This window comes from Manacus vitellinus, unplaced genomic scaffold, assembly GCF_001715985.3.
Source record: "Manacus vitellinus isolate BGI_N305 unplaced genomic scaffold, ASM171598v3 scaffold_15_pilon, whole genome shotgun sequence".
NCBI classification, from domain to species: Eukaryota; Metazoa; Chordata; class Aves; order Passeriformes; family Pipridae; genus Manacus; species Manacus vitellinus.
The window spans coordinates 1,428,708-1,456,505 of record NW_021939122.1 but is presented as its reverse complement, the minus strand read 5'-3'; the positions used below and the strand labels follow the sequence as shown (position 1 = coordinate 1,456,505).

Genomic DNA, 27,798 nt, shown 5'->3' with positions numbered 1-27,798 from the left:
CTTATAGAAAGAGACCAGGCCTCCACTTCAGTTTATATTCTGACTCATTACTAGCTCCAATTTATTAGTTTTCATTCTCTCCCAGGCATACCTACTCTCTTTCCCACAGGCACACTCCTACTGCTATTAAGAGGGCATAAACAAATTCGGTGTAAAGATAATAATACACTCCAAAATATTTCTATGAAATGATAGGGTTCATAAACTATTCTAACAGATTTACTCCCACGGAAGCACAATAAACCTAATAAGCGGTGATATAAACCCAAACCCAAGCCCAATTAACTATATTCAACCCACAGCTTTAAGACTACTCCTCTCTCTCTCTCCCATCTTCAACATTCCAAAATTATTTTTGCTACAGATTGGTTGTTTTTTGGGGTTTTTTTGAGTCATCTGCAAGCCCTGAAATCTCATCAGGCATTTTAGACTTGGCAAGATAACTTTTTCCTTTGCCAAAAGAGGAGGAAGTTCATGCAGTAATACACCCAGAAATCAAACATGAATATTGTATAGTGGGAAGAATCACTCCCTGTCTTTCTTTACATCTCCTGGCATGCTCATTTTCAGTGGTTTTAGTCAATTAAGTAGAGTTGTTCATTTTAGAAGCAATTATTCCTTATTTGCTTTAGGAGCAAATAACTTCCACTGAGGTGAAAAATAATTTTTTTTTTTTAAATTAGCCTGTATCAGGTATCCTCAACAATATAAATCATCCCAACAACACAAATGCTTCTTATGCTCTTAATTTAGTGATAACAAACAATGCCTTAGCAACATTAACTCTTTCACTAATTTTATGGGAATGCTACAATCTCATACTAAATCTCATAATAAAACTATGATGTTCATCTTTTTGTACACCATGTTATCACTAAGCCTTCTAAATCTGTATCACAATGTGCCAATTAATTTAATTTTTGAAAAATCAAGATCACGAGGAACATGAATATAAACTGCACTGAGAATAAACGAAAAAGCAGCAATCTCCATAAAAAGAAATTGTACCTGACAGGATACCCTTTATAAAGTGGAAACTACCTGAAGTTAGATAAAGAAATTGGAAAAGAAGAGTGCCGGGTTGTTTACTCTCAGGTTTTAAATTAAATACACAACTTGCCCCCAAATTTATGACAGTGTTTACAAATCTGCTTACACTTACAGTACTTCAGAAAGAAGTGGAGCAAAATCAGAATTCAGATGTCTTCAAAATATTTTGCTTTGTGTAGTTATAATTTGCCAGTTTAGAATTAAAATGAGTGAAAAAATATTTTACAAAATAAGGATCTAACTAAATACTGTTGAGTAGCTAGTTGAATGAGGGCTCTTATGCTGGGACCCACTCAATACACTGAACTGGCCTAAAAAATTCAACTTTTGTCAAATATCCTAGGATGCTCACCTTCAGTAAATGGCATCTTCCCTCTTTTGCATATACCTGTGTATCAGTCAGTGACAACAGAAGACGGTTCATTGCAAAAGTTTTGAGTATTACAAAGTTCGAAAAACCCCAAATTTCTATCACTTAAGGAGTCTGGAGTTTAGATCAACAATCTAATAATCCAACTCCCACAAACACCAACTTTCATGTGATCATAATCACCATCACAGATCACAGCACGAGACAACTCCTCTTAGTACCATCATGGGCTGCCTTGATGCTACCTCACTGCTAGTTCAAACAGGAATTTCTGGAGACAAAAAGGACAAGCAAAAAAGCATCACACCAAGCCAAAAAAAGAAGTTAACTTGCTATGAACTTTCTGAGTCCTGTATGTAAAAATGCATATTTTATTACAAAACAGGGTAACCAGATTCTGCTGCCATCAGCAACAGGGGTTGGCACACTAGCCACACAATGTCTAACACTGCAGCTTGGACCAGGCTAAAATGCACAGAGGGATTCATATTATTGCAACTCAGAGCTCATCTTTAGCCACCTGAAATATAGGTGGCTAAAGATGAGCTAGGACTAGGACTTTGAAATTCAGTATTATTTGGCCTACTAAAACCAAAGCATGGGGAGAAAAGAATAATTGTTCAGGTAACTTGCAGGAATTCACTTTTTCCTAACCCACAGAATATGCCACCACTCACCCCCAAAATCATTAGTTTTGGCAAAGGAAAGCAAGTACATTCCATTTTAATCTTGACTTACACAGAAACCAGTTTGTGGTCAAGCAAAGCTCCTGTGATGCCTGATAGGGCAAGAAACCTGGGTCTTGAGCTGTTGGAGCCACAAAAGCCCACTACAATGAGCAGGGGCCAGCTAAGCTGGTAAGAAGTCAGTGTATGCCTCTCCAACAATGACAATGGGGCAGTTTCTGAAACTGAAATCTGACTTCTCACAGGAAAACCTCCTGGAAAATACAGATGTGTCCCCAGTCTGGAGTGATTCCAAGCTATTACAGACTCTCTTGGTACCATGAATCTGCAACTAGCACCCATAAGGATGTAAAGAGTCAAACTGATTTTGGACAACTCTATATCTCAGTTCAAATGCAACGTTTTGCTGAACAAAATATTTTGTCTTAATTAAACATTATAAATTTGTTATTTTTTCGCATTCTTTTCATGTTGAATAATCTAGTGTCTATATATGAGAGAGACTGTACCCCACACTTAGACTTAAGAACAGAGAGGAAGAACAACTCAATAAGATTATAATATAAAGCACAATGCAGATTGTTTTATGTAACATAATGGAATCATATTAAAAATTGTGCATTCTTTAGAGATTAATAGTTTTTTAGGTTTTAAACCACACAGAGATGAAGTTTCACATCTTGGCAAAATCAGCCATGAAGAATTCAGTGTGGTAGTCTGCCCTTCAGCTGATCTAGCAGATGTGGTTAGCTTCCTAATTTCTGTTAAAGAGTTCATTATGAATGTAAGATGTTGCAGATAAGTTGTAAACACTTCATTTTCATTGATACTGACATGAACACTTCTCTGCTATTTGTCATTGATACTATATGTCTGTAAATAAGATATAAAAGCTATAAGTAAATACATAAATGATAGCCCTATTTGGGATAGATAAGACTTTGATGAGAATCGTATTCGCTCTTCTCATCAATGTACATCATATAATTTACATCTGTATAGAAAACCAATCTGTTGTAGATTACTCAGATTTTAATTTTACTTAAATTCATTTTGCAGGTGACATATGCCTGACATTGATGAACCCTGGAAAATTCAAGTCCCTTGTTACTTGATAGGAAAAAAAAAGTAGTCATTCCTCATTTTGCAAAAAGCAAGAAGCTTCCGATAATCAAGGTCACATATGATTCATTCTAAAGTATCATGTGAGGCAGAGAGTAGAGAGGATGATTAAAAGATAATAAAATCTCATGCGACAATATAGTTCCTTGGGAAGTCCCCACCTTACTAGTGCCTGAGTAATCAGAGGAAGGGAACTGTGGCTTTACTGACTCACATCAAGATGTTCCAGCAATTTTTTTTTTTTCTTTTGTTCCCAGTTTTATTCTAAACATTAAAAAAAAAACCCAAACACAGTTACTTCTGTACTGATATGAATTCATTTCCTAATTGTTGCATACCTTTTTCCATGTTGTGTCTTTCATTCATCAACATCAAACTATAGGAATGAATAAAGCTCACTGTAATCTCTCACAGCATTACAGAAACTAAGACAAAGAAAATAGGTTTTCTTCTTCCATACAAGTCATCACTGAATGTAATACAAGATGTAGACCAGCGAACAGAAACCATATTGTTTGCAATACGTTTGGGGGGTGTGCTGGTTTTTTTGGTGGTTTTCTTTTTTTTTTTCTTTTTTTTTTTTTCCCCCTGCAAACACTGTTGCTAAGACACAGGGATGTGAACAGTGACAGGATATATTTTCCAGGACATAAATGGAGATGAGTCTATATTCCACTTAAACTACCGAATGCCTTAAGCGGAAGGGAGGTACTTGTTTCTGTTTTCTGTCATCCTAATATTTTAAACAAAGATATGTAGGATTAGCAGGCTTTGAAACAAAGTTGAAGGGTTTGGTTTTTTTTAATGCAGCAATACAGTTTTTAGGTAGGTATGGTAGCACTGAAACACACTAATAAAATGCAGATGGAATAAATATTCCTCAAAACAGAATAGAATATGTAGTTATTCAGAGAAATTGATTTCATATGCATTTCTGTAGTGGACTTCAACCCCAAAATTTGGATTTAATTTAAAAACAAAGTGTACATTATCTGTTTGACTATAGTGTGTACTAGTATTCTGCTCGTTTCTATTTACAGGCTTTTACAAGAACTAACAAACTAATGCTACTGCAGTGAAAGTGTCCAGAAGAAACAGAAACACACATTTCTTATTCTATTTATCAAAGAATTTTTCTAACTATTCTGTACATCACAGAAGTTGTGACACAAACTGGTAGAACAAAGAGAAATATAAGCCACTACAGCAAAGTACTGTGCTGATCTATGCCCACAGACTATTCAGACCAAATCAAGTTTTAAGAACCCATTTTCAGAAATGTTATTTCCATACAGACACATAAAAATATAGTATTATGTAATATGTGCTAACTCACACATATAATATGTGAGCATGCATATAGCTATCACTGAAGACAGGTTTCACCAGTTGGAAAGAAATTAAATCCTGGGTTTCACTTCAAATAATACATGTTACTCTTGGGGTGTCCTGTGCAGGGCTGAGGGTTGGACTCCGTGATCCCTCTGGGTCCCTTCCAACTCAGCAGATTCTGTGATTCTGCAATAGCTTCTATAAAGAGAACTAAAGGAAACGTTTTCTTCATGATTAATATCATTATATTACTTTTGCACTGGTTAAATGGGCTGCAGTAAAACCAGACTACTACATTAATTTTGTCTTTCATAAATAGTTACCATGTTTTTCATAAATAACCAGGGGAGAATAAGAAAATGTAAGTATTCATTGAGAAAAAGCCCTCAGAAATCAATGAAACTGTAATGTCCAGTAGTACCCAATTTGGACTGCAAAATACTTGTGCTGAAATGCTAGATATAAAATGGAAATGCCAAAGAGTTCCAAAAAAAATCCCAGCAAAACTGCACAATGACCCAGTCTAAAACTTCATACTATTTTAAGAAACTGAAAATCAGCTTATTACGTTCAGTTAACAAAAAAAAAAGTGGGGATTAAAATATTATTTGCACATGTTAGAGACACTTCTACAATATATCAGTGGAAAGATCACTAACAGAAAAAAAAAAAGAGGTAAATGGAAGATGAAGCCAAATATTTAGATTGAAAGCTAACATACATTTTTAACAACAAGGTCAGTGAAGCACTGCAAGTAGTTCTCCAGGTAAATGGAAGACTTTGTATCACATTACAACTTTAAAGGGAAGTCTAAATATCTTTCTGATCAGAAGATATTTGTTTAAAGCTAAACACTGTATAAACTGCTATATTAAGAAATGTGACAAAATTATCACCATAGGCCCTTTGGCATAAATTCCAGAACCAGTGGTATTTCACAATCTCATTTAGCCTTTTTCCCAGTCTACAGCCACAGTTATTAAAAAAAAAAAATTAAAGAAATCCTTAACTTATCACAACATCTTCCTAGGCATTTAAGAATGAAATGAGAAAAGTTAAATATGTCATAGTTTTATAATAGATAAGCACTCACCAATAGTGCTTCAGGAGGAATTTAATTTTTAGCCTTATTCCTTCTTTATAAAATTTCCAAAATCAATAAACAATAGAATTCATTTCAACTGATGTTTCCTTCATTCAGCACTCACAGTTCAAAGAACTTTCCCAGTACCCTGTTGCAATTTGATTTTAGTTAAGGTAAGACAAGATAATCCAGAAATTACTTTCACTCTTTTCTCTTTTTGCTTTTATTCTACTCCCTTAATTTTACACAAAACATTTGCAACATTTCAGATCTACAGTAGAAGTGTAATACTGTGTTATAGGACTTTATACGGTGACTGATACTCTGAATAGTAATTTTTTTATTCATTTACTCTGAATACAAGTTCATGAATCCTATTTCTCACTTGAATTTCATGATATCAATATAATGTAAGTCAAAAAAATAAAATTTCAAATGCAAGGTGAGGAAAAAAAGCTTATAATTAAGTTATAAAAGAGCTTTGCTAGAATTTAAGTAGTAGTAGTATTCAGAAAGATTATGTGCAGTGAAGAACAAATATTCTGTAAATAACAGTATATCAACTGTTGACTTCTGTACTGCCTCCTATTTTTTAAAATTTAAGTCACCTATGAGTGTTGTGACTAATACAACTGTGAATAGCAGAACTAACTATCAGTTATCTGAGTTCAGATACATTAAGTGGTCTTTTACTCAGATTTAATACTGTTTAATAGTATAAATATAAATAACATTAAAATACACTCTACATATTCAATATAATTTTATTCTCGTAATTCCATTTTTTCATAGGAATAGACAGAAACTGAGCCATCTTTGCTGAAAAATGACCTTTCTCAGTAGAGATTGAGTATAATTAATAGACACTGAAATACTTACATGCAAATAGAAAATTTCTTTGTTCTGTGAAAAACAGTAACAAGAACAACACATATGGCTGACGCACTAACTTTTAGGGCTATTAGCATCAGACTTTCATTGCCCAATAAATCTTACAGGAAGTCTAGCAAACTCGTGCAATTATCTGATTTATAAGATAATTGTTGCAATAGGATGTTGCAAAGAAACCAGCTTGCATAAAATTCACTGTTTCTAATACTTACCAAGGTACAGCCTGTGAGAAATACAAATCTGCAAATCTCCCAAAAAAGCATTGCATTGATTCGGTTTTATGTGCCACAGTTGTTCCGCTCAAGTGGCTGACCCTCATTTTTGAGGCCAAATAATTGCTGTCAGTACCAGATGAATAAATATACCACAAGCTAAAAATCTTGCTAACAGTCTGCCCCAACTCCCTGTAATTGCACTAGATTTGATAAGAGTAAGAAAAACTTTATGAGTATTAAAGTGAGCAAGATCTACTAAAATGCCACAAATTGCCATTTTAATATTAATCACATTGATATTAATACTTTCTCTTATTGAGGCTTGTACAGGGCATTCTATTAAAGGTAACTTATGTTGAACACAGCTCACAGCTTATCACTTTTCTCTAGCAGCACTCTTTCTGTGCCTCACAAACAAAAGAATAACATTACTGTAATGTTCCATTGCAATTTTTCTTCTGTACACACTAATCAGACCTTACAATTCCCTTTGCAAAGCTGGTGTTCTGTCAGGTCTTAAAGGGTTTTAAAAACAAAACAAAACAAAAAAAAGAAATGGGAGGAGGAGGGGTGGCCAGGGGTGGAAGAAACGTGAGCTAGTGATGTTCATTAAATTGCACCAGATACCTATAAAGGCTCAAAACGTCTGCAGGGTACAAGGAAGGGGGGGAAGCATGCAGATATTCATGTTCACGTGTATGGGATTTCCTTTTTCTTTTTTCAGTATTATTGCATTCCAGCTCTGGTGTTCACTGAAGAGAGAGAGCTTTTTTCCCCTAGTTGCTTAATTAACATGGTACAGTTGGCCTGTGACTCTGTTAGAAATGACACATGCGTCAAAAGCGGAATGGGTGCCCTTGCTGCAAGGAATTCTATTTTTAAGCAGAAATGACTCATCAACTACTGGGGTGTCCCAAAAGCTACAATTTGTCAAGCTGTCAGGAGAAAAGCAAGGAAAAAAAGGAAAAGAGGTCACATCTTTATTTGTATCTGTAGCTTGAAAAGCAGAGGGGTAAGGCACTGATTACACATTCAACTCCAGTCTGAAAGGCAATCTTCTATTCAAGCCATGTTTTGATAACAGCTCTATGGTATCTGGTATTTTTAAAACCTCGTCTGAGTTATCTCCTCCTTTATATTACATAGATCTGGAATTTTGTTCAGTGCTAAGGACGAATGCTTCTAACTCAGTGTGCACATCTGTCTACACAGAAAGAAAGCATGGGACAAAGTATTTGCAGATGCATTTTCAGAGGCTTTGGATTAAAATAAGAAATGCAGAGATTCATTAGGAAAGAGGAAAAGGACAAAAACTAGAAAAAGGTTCTGTATATAAATTATATACTAGAGTGTGATTTTGAAAAGGATTCAAATTGTAATTTAGGAATATATTCCCACAGCATACTGGAAACATATTAAGCAGCATGGTATGAGTTTGTGAAAACAGAAGCAAAAGTGAGAAGGCCATAAATGTGATCTATATGTTTTCATTACACAAACTGACCTTCAAATTATTGCATAGGTGGTGAAAACAAACAGGCAGGTTTGCTGAGAACTTATTCCCAGTGAAAGTTACTGGAAGCTAAGCTTCAATTAAATGCTAGTGTAAAATTTTTTTATCCATATTTTTTAAGTCAGATCCAAGTCATTATCCAAAAAATGTGTATGTAAGCATAATGGTGTCAATAAGGTTATTATTTTATTGATGTATTATAGACAGTAAATTCTTGTTCAGAGACAACAGTGATTAGTAAATTGTAACTCAAGCCAAGTAAGAGTTTGTTCTTCAGAAGCTGCAGCAGCAATATCACATATAATTTTCAAAATAAATTTAAAAGACTAGCAAACCCCAGGAGTGGGAAACTGAGATTGCAATCATTTTTTTTCCATAGGTATGTACAGAATTTTAAAAAGGACACTGGTTCTGAGGTTTTGAGATAACAGAGGCACTTTTAACACTGTGGTTTCACTGGACTCCGAGACCAATGAGTTCATGCAGAGATATGAATTCAGTATGGTATCAAAACTAATACAAGATTTATGCATGCAGGGCAGCAGAGGATAAACTACAGAACTTAAAACATAGTTTAGAAGTATGGTTTTCTAAACATGCCTGATTATGCCTGACATCTGCTCTGAACCTTCAGGTGAAAGACCTTTCTTACTCTTGCACAAATCAAACTTTGAGATCCTGCCCTACAAAAGCTAATGGAATTTTGAGCAGATGGAGACAATCTTCCCAAAACACAGCTAGCAAGCAATGACAACAGACAGGAATCAACTAGAAACAGCTGTCAATTTGCAGTCCTTTATCACCTTCATGTTTAAGCTGATGCCTTTGAACTTCTCAGTACACAAAAGCAGAAACAATTCATTGGAAAAGAAAGATGCAGTTTGGCACAGAGGAGCATTGAATACCAGTTAGTGTTATTCAAATGCCCTTTACCACTGGGCACTTGCTTGGAGAAAAATTGCCAGGTGAAGCAACAATCTGCTGTAGTCTTTGTTGAGCCATTGCCTTCCCCTCCATCCCTTTAAGGAGTTCAGGTATCCCACAAAACACTACCCAGCAGAGAGGAAAGAATTTGACTCAGAACCAGATTATAACATAGGTGTGCAAATATATGGGTTTAAATTTACTTCTTGCAAACAGCTCCAGAACCATCAGTGTAAATGCATTTGTCATGAGAGCCATTTTTCATGAGGTGCCAGAACTGATGTGCAACACAGGAAAGGGAAAAAGAATTGTCTACTTGGTGGTATTATAAATGAATTTGTTATTCATTTTCAGACAAGATACAAAATGCTAACATCTAATATCAAATTCTCAGAAACATTCCTATATGTCTACGCACAACCTCTGAATTTAAAATAAAATTCTAACTGACCAGTCACACTAAAAGACCAAACTCTTATTTAAGTACTTTTGACCTTGAACTGCAAAGCAACATGTTACGAAAACAGTTTCCCCTGGGCCAGAAATGATCACACATCTTCCTTGTACTTGGATCCATTTCAGTCTTTTGACAGTCTGAGTTTATCCTAGTAAGTAAGAAACTGTGTTACAAAACAAGAAGGTGTTAAATGTTCACTTTTTATCAATAGTATTTTTTGGCAAAAAATATGCTTGTAAGATTGAAATTCTATAGACACTCCTGCCACTCTGCAGGCCTAGATCTTCAGAGCAACAAAATGGTCTTCATTTCCTTTGAGTGTCGCAGGTCACATAGCCAGCTTTACATTTCAGAAGACATAATAATCAGATATTCTAACATCCTACCAACCAGAGTATCACCAAGTATAACTTGTACAAGTAAGATACCGGAGATGCAGGAAATTCCACAGTTATATATCTTTTCCAGTATTTCACCACTGTCACAGCTATCAAACTTTCCTTAAGTTCCAAACTAAATCTTCAAAGTTTTAAATTACAAAGATTTTATAGTTTCTTCAAACACCATGGAGATGATCTTTGGGGACCATTCCATTTACATACTGGAATGTTGCCATGTCTGCCCTCCCTGCCTCACAAAGTTGAGGGTTGTATCCTTCCCCAGTCTAATCAAACCCTTTTCCAACAACCACTACACATTCCTTTATCTGTCAAAAGAATTTTTCTAAACTTTTAATGATTCCTGTTTCTCTCTAGACTTTTTAATCAGTTTGTCTACATATTTCTGATACAAGCATGCTTTGAGGCCTTAACAATGCTTAAGATATTCTTCAGGCATTACTCTAGAAATTGCACTGCTGTGAAATTTTTCCTTTCCACAACAAATATGAAGACAGATTTTAGTGTAAAATCCTGCTCCTCTGAAAAAGCCTTGTTATGTAAATATAACTAACAGGCTATTCAAATTAGACAAAACTTAATTCAGACCAGAATTTCCTCCGTTCATCCTTAAAAGAAATAAACTGTTTGAGACAAATATGTCTTACTCTCCTAAAAATGTGCCAGTGATAGAGATTTTTGCCTATGTCGAAATCAAATTTGTCAATTCAGTAGAAACTGGAGAAGGAAAAACTAATAGCCAAATGTTTCAAAAAGCCATTAGTAAATTCCGCCTAGCCCTTAAAAAGAAGGATCTGATTCCTGAAATACAGTACTCTCATTTTTCCAGCTATTCTAAAATGACAAAAATTTAAACCACATAAAAATTGGATCATGAAAAAATCAGGATTTAGCTTCTTGATGATCAAACTCTTAAGCCTGATATGCTCAGTATAAACACATTAATTTAAGTGACAGATATTTACATAGTGGCCTATCTGGCAACATTTTAATACAAATAAAGTCACTAAATATCACTGCATGTATAAAGTTTAGTTATTTCAAATTACTGACTTACTTCTGGAATAACAAAATTATACAATCTTGAACTTCAGTGATTCCTTAGCACAGCATGCAATTGGCTGCAGCTGGAAAGCAGCTTTGCAGAAGAGTCTGAGGTCCAGAAGCTCATTATAAGCCACCATTGTGCCCTTGTAAAGAAGGTCAGCAGCATTTTCCAGGCTGCATTAGGAAACGTGTCTCCAGCATGGAGACACAGACATAGGGGAGCAAGACCAGTGAAGGGTCACAAAGATTGTTAAGGGACTGGAGCCCTGTCATACGAGGAGGGCTGAGAGAGTACTGAGGGGGACTCTTCTGTCTGAAAAAGATAAGGCTCGAAGAATCTCATCAACATCTATAAATACCTGATGGAGTCTCCTTAAGGTATAAAGAAAACAGAGCCAGATTCTTCTCAGTCATACTCAGTGACAGGCCAAGAGGAAATTACAATTACTGAGATCTCTTACAAGGTCTAACACTTCAGAAAATTTACCCATTGCAATTTATCGCATCATCAAGGTTGTGTATCGTGATTACTAAGAATTTCTGTGTAACAACAAGGAGTAAAAAGAGTATCCAGAAACCTCCTCAGAGCTTGATTTGCCAATTATTATGGAAGGAAGTTTTTTTGTTTGCCATTTTATCTGAAACTCATTCACAGTACTTCTTATTTAATTCATTTGCAAAAATTAATTTTCACCACTGAGTAAACACAAACTACTGGCATTGATTAACAGAAACTTCATTGCATGGTTGGTCTAGAGAAATCAGAATATTTGCATATTGCCTTTCTGTACAACTAGTGAAAAATCAGTGTAATCCAATGTCATTTCATTAATGTGATAAACACATACAGAGGAATTATCTTTATTCATTATTATAATCTCCTAAATAGATTGGAAGAGTTGTTCAGGTAGTGTTTGACAAATTTTATTTGCATTTAATTTATGAAACTCGAGCTCTCTGAACAAGTCAGAGATCAAATGCAAAGAGACGGATAGCACACGAAACATGTATCCGATTTTAAAGGTATGCCCTAGTACATTTATAATGACTGGTGATCAAGGGAAAGATGTCTACCAACAAGCCTAGAAAACATACAATCATACCTAATCCCTCTGTCCTAGAGAGCAAAGTGCATAGTAACACATGGGCAATAATTACGTGGATTTTTTTGCCTCCGTTGTGGCTTGTTTCTTTTGCTTTTTGCCTTATAATAATCACATCACTGCTGTTGCAGGATTTTACTCATAATTAGCATCATCTGTAGCTAACAAAGGCCTGCCTTCTTTCTGGTATTCGACTGCCTGCAGAGGCCATGCATTGAGTTGCAAACCTGCCTGACTTTGACTGCAGCATGCTAATATGAAAGCAATGAATCTTAGCTATGGACATTTTCCCATGAAAATTTGCAGAGCAATGAAGAAAATTATAGTTCATTGTCACAAATAAGGCTTTCTTCTGCAAATCACATTTCAATTAAAGCAATAATGGTTTACATTCGTTTACCTATTACAAACATGGTAAAGACAAAATTAGACTTTACGTACAACAGAAAATCTTATTTAATGCTGTATCAGTTTAAAGGGTGCTGACAATCTTTTTAAGCCACAGATTTTGTCATTTACTGAGAATGAGCAGCAGGAAAAACTGATATTATAATTTTTTTATAATAGCAAAAACCAAGTGACTTGAAAATAATCACTCGAGAAATTCACTTACATATTTAAGGTAAATTTTCTTTATATCAGAAAATTGCACCTATCGCTCTGTTTGACAATTGAACCGTTAATAAAATTAAGAGCTCTTTTTAGGAATTAAAAGTTTCTTTTTCCTTCTTTGTGTAAAAAGAGGTGGAGAGAACACATATAACTGGATATACTTCAGCATGGAACAAAATTTATCAGCCCACAGAAATGGCCAGAAACTGATGCGGTATTAACAAAATTAAAATTAACAAAATATTAAAATTGACAAGGCCACCAACTGCAAGGTACTATGGGAGCCAGTCTGTATTCTTTCCCAAGAATTCTCATTATGAAAAGAACAATACAGTTTTTAATCTACTTGCCAAGATACAGACCATTGTAATTTTAGCAATTTGAATAATGGTAAATATAATCTAACAGCATTTCCTTGAGTCAGATCCCAGAATTTCAAGTCAACTTCTACACCTCTTGTCACTCACCATGAAAAAAAAAAATATATATTAACTCTAATGTGTACTTAGTATAAAGGAAGGCTCTTAGTGTGGGTTAATGAGATTAATAAGAGAAAGAAGAATTTTAGAAACATAATTAAAATATTTTTGCATGAGTAAGTTTCACTATAAGTAGGAGGGCTTGAAACAAAGCTTAGTGCTATTTAAGCCCTACTTACTTAATTCCTCAAATATGAAGATAGAAATGCTATGTAAAATTCTGCACACACTCAAAATATTGGTAAATGTATATTTAAGAGGATAGAACCCTGAACTGCACAGGATATCCTCAGCAAAATGATACAGCATAGATCTAAAACTGGTTACTGGAGAAAAAGAAAACAGCAATCTTGTACACTTATATGTCTTGCAGATTGAAAAGAAAAAATACACTCAGAAAACCAAGTTGTAAACTGAAACCCGTAATAAAATCTTAGATCAAGCTGAACTTTCTCTAAGAACTGATTTCTGATCATATTAGACACATCCAAATTTTTTTTTATACATCAGGCCAGTGGCATCCACTCAAAATTCAGATGTAGCAGCATTGAATTGTTGATTTATAATTGAAATTAAATTATATTACTTTTTCCCCAAAGGGTCATGAAACTAAGAAAGAATCACCAAAATGTTCTGCAAATTATTCCATGTAATATGGAAAAGTTCAATGATTTGTAATGAAAATGAGACTGGTATCTAAAAACACTTGAGCGTTGATGTTTATACAGATTTACTGAACTAGGCAGTTAAACTTCCTACCTCATACATCTTTTTAAATGGGGTAACACAGCCTAAACAAATGAGAAAGATGTAAATTCCCTTGGGCAGTAACTATAATAAATTTAAATAAATCATCCTCATCAGGCTTGGAGTATTTCTATAGAACATTTTTCTGCACAAAATCAAATGTCTTTCAGAAGACAACATGGCAGCAGCAGCAAAAAAGCAGGAAAGCCAAACATGGTACACAGTCACAACTTATCCTCAAATATTCCCACAAAATAACAGAGTTCATAAGGACTTGAAACAAAGTGTCGCTTAGGTAAAAAAATATTTTTGCTAGTAAAACATTCCAAGAGACTTTTCTCCTTGTGCTGTCACACGGGAAACTCCTGTGTGCCTATAAACAGCATATTTATTTCCAATGAACCCTTCCTAATATATTGCCACACAATGTCAGGAAACCAACGTGAATCCTTCAAAACAAGAACCAAGACTTTTCATGTTGTATTGTTTTGTTAGGCAACTTCTAGTATAGCATCTCTGATGTGTTTTCAGCTGATATTACTACTAAGCAAGTAGGCAGAGTAACGTAGGTTGGAAGAGACCTTTTAGATCATCAAGTCTATTTGTTAATATTCATGGCTAAATGGCATTTTTATGTACAATTCTAATCAAGTACAATGTGACACAGTATTGGAAAAAATAGCTATTTAGGAATAACTATGCTAGTGGCTCTGAAAAAAACAACTCTAAAAAGGTAATCTGAAAGACACATGTGAGTAGAACATACAAAGCCAGTTGTAAGACTTCATTTTTTTCACTTTGTCATTGATGGGTTCTATGATTTCTACATTGACATCAGTTTTCAGGGAAGGGAAGGTAAACTTCAAGAAACAGGACAGTAACAACTGGTCATTAGAAAGTAATCTGTTAGGCAAAAAAAAAAAAAAAAAGTCTATTATCTATAGTTGCATATTACATTATATTGCACCCTAGAAGAGAATCCAGAACCAGAGCATAAAAGGATACTCACATCATAAACAGTTTCCATGCTACTGCCATTACAAGAAATGGAAAATAGGAGCCCTTAGTTCCCAGTTTAGCAGAAATTCAAGCTCTCTGCTAATGCTTTTACTGACCATAACTAAAGACGATCATGGCAAATGTTATTCTCTATTCTTTTCAAGTCAGTAATCCAGTACAATATGCAGAGGTCAGAATGACAAATGGAAATGAAAATGGGCAATGCATCCAATGCATCTCTAGTACTGATGCAAATAATACTCAGAGAAGTACTTCTATATGTATTTGCTAAAACACCTTTTACATGCAGAAATATAGAAAGGAAAAATAAACAAAGGAAGGAGGAAGTTTGTGAAAACTACATATAAAAAAGCAGATAAAATTAAAAAGCAGTGGCAGACATCAAGCTTTATTCTACTGCAGCACATTCAGTAGACTCCCAACAACTGTGTAAAGTCAGATTTTCCTCTTAAGAGGATAATTCCATTATTTTCTTACCTTGAAAAATTAAATGATGACAAATTTTAAAGGAAACATGAATAGGAAAAGAACCGTCATTACAATAATGACGTTATTCTGTACTGAAGTAGATCTGCTTATGACTTCTTCTTTGAATGTTGTGCTTTTATTCAAACCAAAAATGGAAGACAGACATCAAAGTGAAAAAAAATCTCTAAAAATAAAATTTAATTATTTGGTTATTTGTGACCTAAAGATTAAAATAATTATGTGAATAGTATTTATAAAATCTCTTTTGCAAATGTTTCATATTTATCTGCTATTCCTAATATTGAAAAATACCACTGACCAAGAAAACAGTATTTTATGAATGAGATACCAAAAATAAAGGAAGGAAAGAGTCTAGTCCATAGTAATAAGTGAAACATTTCCTAACAGGATGTGACTGAACTTACATGACAGGAATGCCAAGATTGTAATTTCTCTGCTAAATAAATTCTCAGTTTAAGGACTGAAATCTTCCATTAGTTGCTACAACACATCACTGAAAGTGTACATATTCAGTTTAAAGAAAAATATTCTACATACACCTTGTGGAGACAACAATTCAAAGTGGTGCCTTGTAAAAAGTATGAGCACTGAATAATATTAAGAATAATCCTAACAAAAGGATTGGATGAACCTCTACAGTTTTCAGAATTAGTAACCTTAATTCTTTCCACCAAGAATGATTGTTTTTGTGATTTTGTTTAGAACCTTTCCCAAAAGGTGAATTAAGCGCTGCTTCTTACTAAGAAATTCAGTCAGTTCAGACTAAAGCAGATCACAACTGTGCTCATATTTTGTAATGAAGTATGGTGCAGAATTCCTAAGTTTGTGCCAGAAACAGAATTAGTACACACATATTCTACAGCAACACAAAGCTATTTAATTGGCTCTGCTGAAATGTAGGACTAACTGGTACGGAGGATGCTGATGAAGCTGTGCTATTTTCTGACCTCAGATCTCTCCAAATAGCATTGCACTGGGCATGCCATTTCATCTGGTACTAGTCTGGCAGTGTCTGTCAGAGTCATGGACTGAGTAGTATAAAAATGCTCTTAGCTTACCCTCTTCTCACAGCTGTGACAGCCTTCATACTGGTGTGTTCCACTGCAGTTAATCATGACACACATGCTTGCCTGACAAAACTATGTGATCTTTTCACTCCTTCCTTCAGTATCTAAGAAAGTGATGTTGTTTTTCCCATCTTTCTTCATGCCCCTTAAGTAGGAAGTCATGCACGATTCCTTTGTGGACACACCTGTCATTGCATCTGCAAATCTAGTGACAGATTAGGAGTCTTGGATGAATAAATAACTGGCATTTCTTTCAGACAACTCCTTACACTAGTACTCTTCAGCTTTGGATCGAAGTCACGGTTTTTGTCACTGCACATATAAGATCAAATACCAGCTAAGAGTCCATGGCCCGGGCAGAACACAACAGCTATGGAACGCATTGTTAAGGGAAAGCAGACAATGGTATGTGTCACCATCTGTCTGGTGTGAGCATTAGATCCTATTTGTCTGCTCTGTTCCAGGGCAAGCTGTAGTCTCTGGTGTTCCAGCTGTTTTGTTGAGGACAACACAAGCATTCCTCTCATCCTACCTTCATTAGTTCCTGTTCAACCAAATTTTCAAAAGGAGTAATTTTTCCAAGCATGCACTTGTGGATATGAAATCGACTCATATATCACTATATTTGATTCTACATTGCTGAAATGGGTGTTAGATCAGATGCTAATACAGAATAAAGCAGAATTGTTCCCTTCAGCGATATATCTGAGTTGTTTCTAACATAAATTAAACTACTAATGAGCATTAAAAAAAAAAAAAAAGACCAAGATGTACATGTGGAAATAAAGGAGGGTAAGAGAGAAGAAAGAAGGAGAAACCAAAGAAAAAGTATGCAAGTAGAGTACATTAACTTGAGGTTGCTGAATTTGAACTGCAGCAGGAGCTAAATGTTGACTGAAAACCAAGAGAAATGCACAGTTAAAACACTTGTTGATCAAGCAGCCAATAAGCCAGTAGCAGTATATGGAATAGGTGGCCCACAGAAAGCATCCTAGAGACATCTCCCATGTTGTCAGTTTTGCTCTTCTTGAGGAAAACAATCAAAGACTACAAGAATGCAGTGCCTAAAATTCATCAGATAATCCAATAGTTTGACAAAATTGCTCCGACACATAGCTGTAGCTTTTGTTGATTCAAAATTGGAACAGAAGTGGAAACAGGTTTTATTCTATTTTACACTTTTGACCTGGACATATAAGCACCCAGAAGCTTTGCCATTGGGCTTTTAAAAGTTTTACAAAAGATCTTCAGAAAAGTACCACCTTATGTACTTCACCGGTGACATATTAAATTTCAAAAATTAATGAAAACTCATTGCAATGCTAAGAAGAAAAAAAAATTTTCTCTCTTCAAGGAAGCTCAAGATAGAACTTGAGTTTTGCCACCACTTGGCTCATCTCTGTAAAGAACATCTCTACCTCAGTTATTTGGGTTATGCTTGACACACTGACGGCTTCAAACTCACAAAATACAGAGCTGACATCCACGTATCCAAGAATATCTTTTGCTGGTGCTAACACCTTCCTAAATATCAGTATGTACAGATGTCAACAGTGGAATGTCTGACTTTCTGAGTCACAGAACGATTGTTTTAGAACACATCCAGTACCACTACAAACAGCTAGGTGGGCTCACATGGAGTGACTTAGGCATACAATCACAACCTTAATCACTGCAGTAATGGCAAGCCTCAAACTAGTTCAGAGAAAAGCATTAAGCATGTTGTCAAAGAACCTCAAAATGCTATTCATATTTTGAATATCATCCTCCAAAAAGATTTTGAATTCAAGGAAGAATACTCTACTAAGTCCCCTTTTATTCTTCTGTGTTAGGCTACCAATTTGCCTGTTACAACACTGAGTGTCCAGTTTGATATGAAAACAATATCAGAATATATTCCAAATTACACCAGTTTGTATCAAACCATCACCTCAAAAGATCAGGATGAAACTTTCTATTGTCTGGCCAAAACTATAACACTAGAAGATAACACTGGTGTAAATCTAAAAAATATTGAGATGCTTTGAAGACTTTTACTGGTTCATGTTATATTGGTAGAAATCTATCAAACCCAGAAGCTGGAAATATGAACAGATATGCAACATATAATGCTGTACTGTCTAATTCCTTCAAAGGTTTTCAGAACTGTTCCTGTCAGTCTCCTGAGACACCTTTTTTTCCTGTAAACTGCAATTTTTTGACAAATATTGTTGGCCTGTATATCCTATCCCAGTCTTGAATTTGAAAGATTCTACACCTGCATAATGAAAATAAAAATTGTAATTTTGCAATAGTATGTATAATCTCAACACACAAAAGTAGTTTTTCTCTCTATTTATTCTACAGATCCAATGTGACCGTGTTCAGTCTAGTTTATGTAAGATCTTTTTCCCATTCTTGAGTTATTTTTGTAGACCATGCGCTATTATAAAGTTCTTTGCACTCAGGCGATGAGCAGATTTGAAGAAGATGAATGGAGCAATTTAAAGATGTATAATTGCTGCAGGAAAGGAGAGAAAGGAAAATGTACTAGAATACTCACTTTGATGAATCTATGAAGTATATTACAAGAGCACCAATACTAAGAGCGAAGACTAAGACAACCTAAAAAAGAAAAGAAAAGAGTAATTATTTAACAGAGTTAAATATTTTTCTTTTACATACAAAAAAAAAAAAAGACAAGGAAAATAAATCATAAGGTAGTAGTGTTTTATTTCAGCTGTCATTTTCTTTAGAAAAATACTCCTACTTGAACTTCAAACATTATATATTATCATAGTATGCTTTCTTGCATTGAAAAAGAGATACAAGACAAATCCTAGTTCAGGGAAATCCAGTACAGAATTAGGTCCTAGATCCTAACCTCTGCTAAACTATACTCTTAAATTTTAAATGGCATGCAATATTAATGCATAGTATTCAAATCACAGTATAGCTTTATCAGACCTATCCTTCAGGACTACTCCCTGGTACATAAACAAAGAGTGATTACAGATCAGACTGAATTTCCATTTACATGTGTGGCTATGAAACCCACAGGAAAACTGTAAAGCTATGTAAAAATATGTATTTATTCTGCACTCTTGTCTATTGAGACTATAGTGAACTTTCAAACAAGTTAAAACAATAGCTTGATGCAGAATGTCACGATCCAAGGAATACATACCCTGGGTACCTCAGAGTTTCAAGCCTTTCCCCTCTTTAGGTCTGTTAAGTTTTTGAGCCAAATAATTTTGTTAGGTCTGGCATCTAGCCCTTATTAACAAAACAGAATTTGCTTTTCTGGCTAATGCAGAAGAAACTGGATTAATTCCATCTCTGTCTGTCTCTAATTTCTTTTTTCTGAACATAAAACCAATAACACTGTCTGTTCTAAAGGCTCCCAAAGATGATAGCTTGTGTACCCATTGTGATTTAGATTTCTGATACCCTCACTCTAAGTTTCTACTTCTTGAAAAATGCCATCCACTTGAAAATTATTTCTAGGTTTCTACCACTTGAAAAAGGCCAATTTGGAATCTAAAAATGTGAGACAAATAAGATATTTTTTGACTCTTCTGGAAAAAATCAGCAAAGATTCCTGTCTGCTGCACTGAGGAAGGGAAAAATGGAAAATCATGTCTCTTGAAACTCAGGTGATGTGCTGGTCTACAGAAACAAAATAAAATGTCCCTTAGTCTTCTGGTAGGAACATCTCAAAAAGCTGCTTAGAAATAATGCCCCTTAAAATAAACCCATAGACTTAATCATTCAGATAATAACTAAGGGGACATGCAAATCATCAAACTGCCAGTTAAAATACAACTTCTTAGCTCAGAAGTGGCTAAAATTTAAGAAAATTTTAATTTGAACCAAACCAGTTTTTAAATACAGCTATTCATTCACTCTTAAATGATTTAAATTCAAATACTAATGGTGATGTTTTAGCCTACATTCTGTGGAATCATTTCTATACTAACAGTACCCTCAAAACCACTATTAAATATATGTATCTCTTAAAAAGCAAACCCAAAAACAGACTAAAAAAGAAAAAAACCCAAAGCAAACAATCTACAAATAACAGTAAAAACAAAAAACACAAAAAAACCAACCAACCAACCAAACAAAAAAACCACAAAAACAAGCCTCAAAACAACAAAATACAAAAGAGATTTATTCTATGGCAGGAGTTTTGGGTTGCAGAATGCTGAAATGACCACTTAATGCTGAAAATGAATTTTGAGAAACTAAACTTATAATCCATTTGGGACTCTATAAACACTTTTCTCACCCTTTCAAGTTTTACAAAGTATATAAGGACTTCTATTTTCCTTTTCACTTAGCAAATCTTAAGTTATAACATTCAGTCATTGTCTCCTAGCCAAAGGAATCCTCTAGAACAAACCCAGCATAACTGTACACCAACCCTGCATTTCAGTTATATCCAATCCCTTATTAATCATCACTGTTCTGCTTAAATAATGGTATAGAGATTCTGAGTAAGACATTCCAAAACACGTAAGGAATTTAAATGTTCTACAAAAGTTCATATAACTGCCACTAAAATGCAAATATCTGTATTTTGCAAACAGCTCCAGAATCCCGTTCACCAAAAGTGAGACATGTATGCAAAACTACAACATTTCCCTACTGTAATACACATACCTGATTTTAAATCAAGGTTTATTTTCTCTTCTAGTGCCTTAAAACACATGCCTAACATTACAATTCACAACGTCCCCAAGAATCACAGAAAGTGCATCAGAAGACAATAGAATCTTAAACTCCATTTTTTTATCCTGCGAGCAGAGAAACTCATTTTTCTTTTGCTAAGTAACAGAGGTATTCAGCTGAACTTGAATCCAAACGTGTATGAAAACAGAGTCTGAACTAATCAGATTAGAGTTATACTAAATAAAGAAATAGATAGATAGATAAGGCAAACTAAAAACCAAAACACTCTTCTACGCTGCATGATAGAGTCTCAGATGCAAATTTTTTTGCTGCATTCCCACCTAAATAAACCTTAGTGCAACCTGGTTATTCAGACCCTGGGCAATACTTATTGAGTTTGTTCTAATCTTCACTAGATCGCCATGGGAGATAACAGCTATTTTAGGGACCTTGCTATGCTTGGAGTGTTATGGATAGAAAGAGACTAATACCCCAAATTTACTGCAACTAGAACTTAAGGGTGGAAATAGCATATATGTATGTGAATTACTGCCTTTTTTTGTTAACTAGGCCATAGTGAGAAGCTTCCTTGCTCTGTTTATTACTACACATCTATTATAACTTTTCTCTGTCTGGAAGGAAAGAATCTTTTAATTTACAATAACTTACTGTTTGCTTAAGATTGAGAAATGGGAAGTCATATGCTAACAGCTATACTGGCTGAGCACTTAGTATCAAATTAAAAATAAACACCAATCTGATTGAAGCCAAGAGGGGGGAAATACATGGAATAGTTGCTGCATAACCCTAAATAATTTATGAAACCTTTCATTAAAAAAAAATAAAAATCCAGCCACAGATTTCAACAAAAGCGTAAAATGCCTTTTTGAGGCAAGAGTCAGAGAAACTGCAGATAAAATCCACTTAAGGAAAATTAAAATATTTTTTCTGAGAGTAAGATGCTCCAGAAGAGCTTTGACTGCAATCAAAAGTTATGCATCTATAACAAATACAAAAAAAAAAAGGCATTTTGATAAGGTAGCAACATAATAATACTGCAGGGAAGTACAGGCCTTGAGAAAACACTCTGAGTTAAGCCATGGTAACTGTAAAGGGGATCACCTCACCCTCCAGGACCAGCCCATGTAACAAACGGATAATCCAACGGGTGGCACTGTTTCCCCTACAACTGCACTGAACTCATGTCCAGGCGTTATTGAAGAAACAAGGGAAAATGAAAAGGCTGTTCACACTAGAGAGGGAGGCTACAATTAATACATCCACAACAAGGAGCAATTTAGGGACTCTAGAGCAGGAACTTAAGTGTCTCATACCCTGTAACACTTGAACATTCCGTGGAAGATGAAACAAGAACTCTTTGAAGTTTCAAAGGCAAATTCTTGCTTATACAAGACTGAACTATCCAAACATAATTAATACAAAATAGCATAGAACTCGAGAGGCAAAGCAGAAAAAGAAAATGAATAGTTGTTTATTTTTATTTTTCTCCAACATTAAGTATTAAAATAAGAATGCAGTGAAAAGAAAAAGCTTTCGAGAATCCTGTAACCCTAACACCTCAGGGCATCAGAGAGTCCTTATTTAATCTGACAACAATCTGTTCTGTACTATCCTTCAAAAATGTTTGTTTTAAACTCTTATTATTCTACAGTTACTCAAACATAAGGCTACTATAATGCTTAGAGTACACCAAGTTGTTCTTTATTAATAGTTTTTGAAGTTCACTTACTTTTCATTTCTGCATTGACCCACTAAATTCTGTTAATAAGCTACTCAGCTTTACCATACTATGATTTAAAACAAAAACCCTATTAGCTTTTGTATTTCATAGTACTTAATGAAAACATAAACTATTCCTGATGATCGTAAAGCTACATCCTCAATTTCGTGACACAAAAGTTTGCATTACTAAAATGTCAATAGCCTGAGGTTTCAACCTAACTTGAATGAAAATTTCCATAGCTTAAATATAAACCCAAACTTCCTTTAACCATCACATTAGAAACCAATTATATTTCTTTTATAGACAGAATTTACTTCGTTAGGAATGAACACCTCAGAAATCTAAGGACCAGATGCAAATTACATCTCAGAAGTAGGAACTACTTCTAGCTTGGAAATCGCAGCATTATTTGCACACTCTAGGATATGCACCCACATCTGGGCAATTACTGCAAATTAAAAGCAAGACTTGAGCAAGTCTAGACGACAGAAGAAGCAGAATGGCTTACTTAAATTGATGTCTCATTAACTGACACCCTATATGCAAACAGCAAAATTCAGAAAGCATTCCATGTAGGCAAAGCCATAAGTGGTAAGAACTTATGTGCTGCAGCTAATATAAACAGCTGAGCAATTAATATATCTCAGATTACTAAAAATACAAATGAAATGCTATTTACTATAACACATTATAGATTCTTGCTCTAAAAATTAGTGTTCTACACTTCTTTTTATTCTAGCACTTTCTGAGATGTTTTTATTTATATTACCTTTGGACATAAATCAGTGAACTGAAGTAGCTTCTTCATGCTAAACACATTGCTCTGTCTCCAGTCTTTCTGCCTCTTCTTCTTTACCTGGTCCCTCCTGGGCCAACAGATAAATAACTAAAATGCCAAAGGCAAAAGTACAAAATATCCACCCCTATGAAGCCATGAACTCCCAAGGGGCTCTTAGAATGCCATTCTACCTCTCTCAGGTTTGCAAGATCATATTTCTTATTGATGAAATGGTCCCTTTATATCTTCCAGAACAACTGCATACCATGTCAGCTTCTCTGTAAAGAAAACTAACCATGTGCCACCTTACAAGAGCAAACCATGAAACACCAGCAAATTAGAGCCGAAGTGCATGAATAGGAGGAGGAAGATGAAGTGATAAAATAATGAAAAGACAAAACAAGTCTGCATCTTGTTCCTACCAGCAATAAATAATAAATAAAAAGTTCAAACAAGGATGCTAAGAAACTGGGAAAATGTCTGTCATTTGCCTTTTATTACAAATGCAGGGAAACAGATTTTGCTGTTAATATACTCCCTGTATAAGAGCCATGTTTGGCAGAACACAATACTAGGAAGAAGTACCAGTGATATATGCATTGATTCTCATGAAAGTACTTGAAAAGAGCAAATTCTACAGCCAGCACCTGGTGTTGATGACAGGACACATGCTAACAGCTATGAATCTTAAGGGTCATGTCTGCTGGGTAGTGTCCCAGCTATTAAATCTTTCTCACTGACTTATTGATCCTACCAGTTTACATGTAGAAAAGGTAGGTGGTGCAGGAAAAAAGAAAAACAAAAAAAACCCCAAACATAAAAATCCACATTTCAACAATTTCTTCTACCTTTTGAAGGTCAGCTAGGATTTAACATCCAATTCTAGAAGCAACCAAGCACCTTCGAGCTAGATGATGAGCAACCTTATCTTTCAGGGAAGTCAGAAAAGATTCAAGAGCACACAATTCTGAAGAGACTTTACTAATTCTTAGTTTTGAGCCTGAAACAATTACAGTACTAAATTCAAACTTCGCAATTTTGATAGCCACATTAAAAAGCAAGTCATTTCCTTTCAATTACATTTTCTGATTTTGTTTTTTGTTTACTCTTATTACACAAAAAGGAGTTAACTAAAAAGTTAGTCAGCTATTAAATTCTATAGTAACTAAATTAGTCACCAACACACATTAAAAGGAGTACAGCTTTATGGCAGCTTTATGAACTTGTTTGCTATATAAATTGTCCCCTTCAGCAAAGCTCATTTAGACTTACATTTTCCAAGAAAAGTCTGAATTTCTCCAAAAGAGGAGGTGAAGGGGAGTGAAAAATTACTTGATAAGCCAATGTCTCAGTGAACTTCTCTAAGAAAATTCATAGCAAGGATTTAATTTTAAGACAAAAGGCAGCACTAAAGTTGCTCAGCGTGAGCACTGGATGATGATCATGAGCAATCAGAAGACTTAGTTATTGTCCCTAGTTCTGCCACTCATGGTGACCTAGAGCATATAACTCGAGCTCTTCAGGCTTCCAGTTCTCCCTCCTGCTTTTACTTGGCAAGAATACTACATGCCAACTTATTAGGGCAACCACTGTTTTCATTACAGGTGTTTGCAATGGGTATAGCACAGCTGAGACCTCTACTGCTGCCAGAGTAATAAAAAGCCCAAGCAGGACACTGCAATAGTGCCAACACGATCTGTGACAGCAAAGGGGCTTTATGTATTAAAGGTGTTATTTAAACAGAAAGGTGTCAGTATCTTTTTCTAAGATAAACTTTTTACCTATATTTCTGGAATTATATTTTTGGTCCCACTAAGTCACTACTCACTATAGTAAAGTTTTAATTTCTAACTGAAACTAAAATTAAATATTTATTGTAAATACATCTTAAAAATACAGTTAATATTTAATGCATCTCTTTTTACAGACTTGCATAATATTGATAAGAAATACAGAAACAAAATTGCTGGGAGACAAAATGGATACAGAAGGGTTACAACAAAAAAGAAACATTAGTCACATATTTAGTTCCCACATACTGAATTTATGCATCAGAGCAGTCACTTGAGTATATCTGAATGGTACAAGTAAAATCCATGGTAAAGGCCTGAATCACCGTGAACTTGCCTAACTATTCATGACTCTTGTAAGTAACTGATATAACAGGTCACTGGGAATAGAATATAGGACATCTCTGAATGAAACCACACAAAACAGAATTAGCAAATTCAGCCTGTCTGCCACCAGCTGCATTTTATTCTCTCTCCAATAAAAGATTCAGCTTTCTTACATAGACTTTAACAGGCTACTTTTCATTTGACAGACTGCCTGAAATTAAAAAGAGTATTTCTTACTAAAGTGATGATGTGGAATCAAAATTCAGGAATTATTAGAGTAGACATCATACTCACAATATGAAAAATCGAAGCAGGATTTAAACCAAATGAAATTAGTATCTTTATGCCCTTTTGTTTTCCACACACATTTCCAATCTCATTTGAGGAAGAATTTTAAAAAAAGAAATATTTTTGCTGTGTTCTCCTCTGTACGTGCTTCTAATATATGTTAATATTTCAGCTTTCTTTTTCTCTCTTTATACAAAGTGAGTTTTTTTCCTCCCAACTTTCTACTGACATATTGACAATAAAATGAAAATTTCTGTTCAATCCATAAATGTGAAAAGACTGAGATTTTCTAATTAGTGAAAAAATACAAGACAAAAAGTCCCATCTGTCAATGGTGCTCTGTAGCTTGAAGTTAATTAGGTTTGCTGGTAGAGTGCCTGGCAATATGACCAATTAAAGTGCGTGCAACTTTTCCAATTCAGTATCATTATTCAACAAAATAGCAGCACTTTCTATCAAAATGTACCATTTTTTAGAGCTAAATGCATGGCATTATATGTCTGTAAATACCTGTCCATGCACATTTCTGTTTTGTTTTTTTTTCTTCTCCAACCTAAAAGGTTCTTCCTCCTGATTACCTGCTAGTCACAAAAATCACCTTCCACTAAGGTCAAATTCACTTTTTGTATATTGGTAAAAGAGTAACCCCCCCCCTGATTTCCAGTGGATGCATGACTGGCTCTACAATCACACTGAGCAAAAGAGTTATGTTGGTAATCAGTACCTACAAACTGCTGCAGTTGTCAATGCTCTCGTTTTCAAGTTCCTCCACCAAAAAGCCTCCTGGAATGTTGTTTTAGGGAAATGAGTGATGAATTGTCAAACAGTCAAATCACACAAACTGAAAACCAACAAGCTCAGCCGCAAAACTGCACAGAGGCCAAACAGCCCCGGTCCAGAGCAGGGTCCCCCTACCACCAGTCCCCCTACTGATGGTTGATTATTCACAGCCCCATCCCCACTGCTAGGCCAGGAGAAAGCCTCTGCTTGTTGTGTCACACCTTGAAATGCAGCACATGGTCATTAATTTTTTTGTTTGTTTCTCCGTTCCGATGCTTCAGTTGTGACAAAAGGCTTTTTATTTCCAGATGAAGAATTGGAACCAAGTAACTTTAGCTGAAATTCTTTATTCTAACAATACTTTGTCCTACCTCTGGCTAAAGAAAGCGATCAAGGTAAGTGAGATGAAGAAGCAAGCAAAGACTCTTGCACTTTCTGGTATAGTGCCTACACAAAAAAATATCCACTTCCAGGATATTCTTTCTGGGAAGAATAAAAAAAGACAAAATATTGCCCCAAAAGTCACAATCAGAATCTGTATAATTACTTTATAACATAAACTACAACTGTTCAATATCAGGGAAATTAATCACCTGAAATCAAATAAGGTCTGTACGAGTAAAATGTAATCATTTGCTAACAATTAACCCACCCCTGTATCTGGAATACCACAATAGAGAACTGAAAAATCAATAAACTGTAAAAAAAACCCAAAAAACTAGAAAATGCTGTCTTTTTAAATAAAACAATTGTATATTTCTTAATTAGTATTTAAAAAAAAAAAAAAGGCAAACTAATCTCATAGCTCTTCTCCTTACTTCAATATAATGTA

The 27,798-nt window shown here is 34.9% G+C and overlaps 1 protein-coding gene across 19 annotated transcripts in view; it reads right to left on the bottom strand.

Annotated features, from left to right (window-relative positions):
• KCNMA1 (potassium calcium-activated channel subfamily M alpha 1) overlaps nt 1–27,798 on the bottom strand; it is a 458,566-nt gene that overhangs the window by 230,064 nt on the left and 200,704 nt on the right. For all 19 annotated transcript variants that reach the window (XM_018068974.2, XM_018068976.2, XM_018068980.2 and 16 more), the window contains exon 3: nt 19,149–19,210. In XM_018068974.2, coding sequence (XP_017924463.2) covers nt 19,149–19,210 — 62 coding nt within the window. The remainder of the gene's footprint in view (nt 1–19,148; nt 19,211–27,798) is intronic.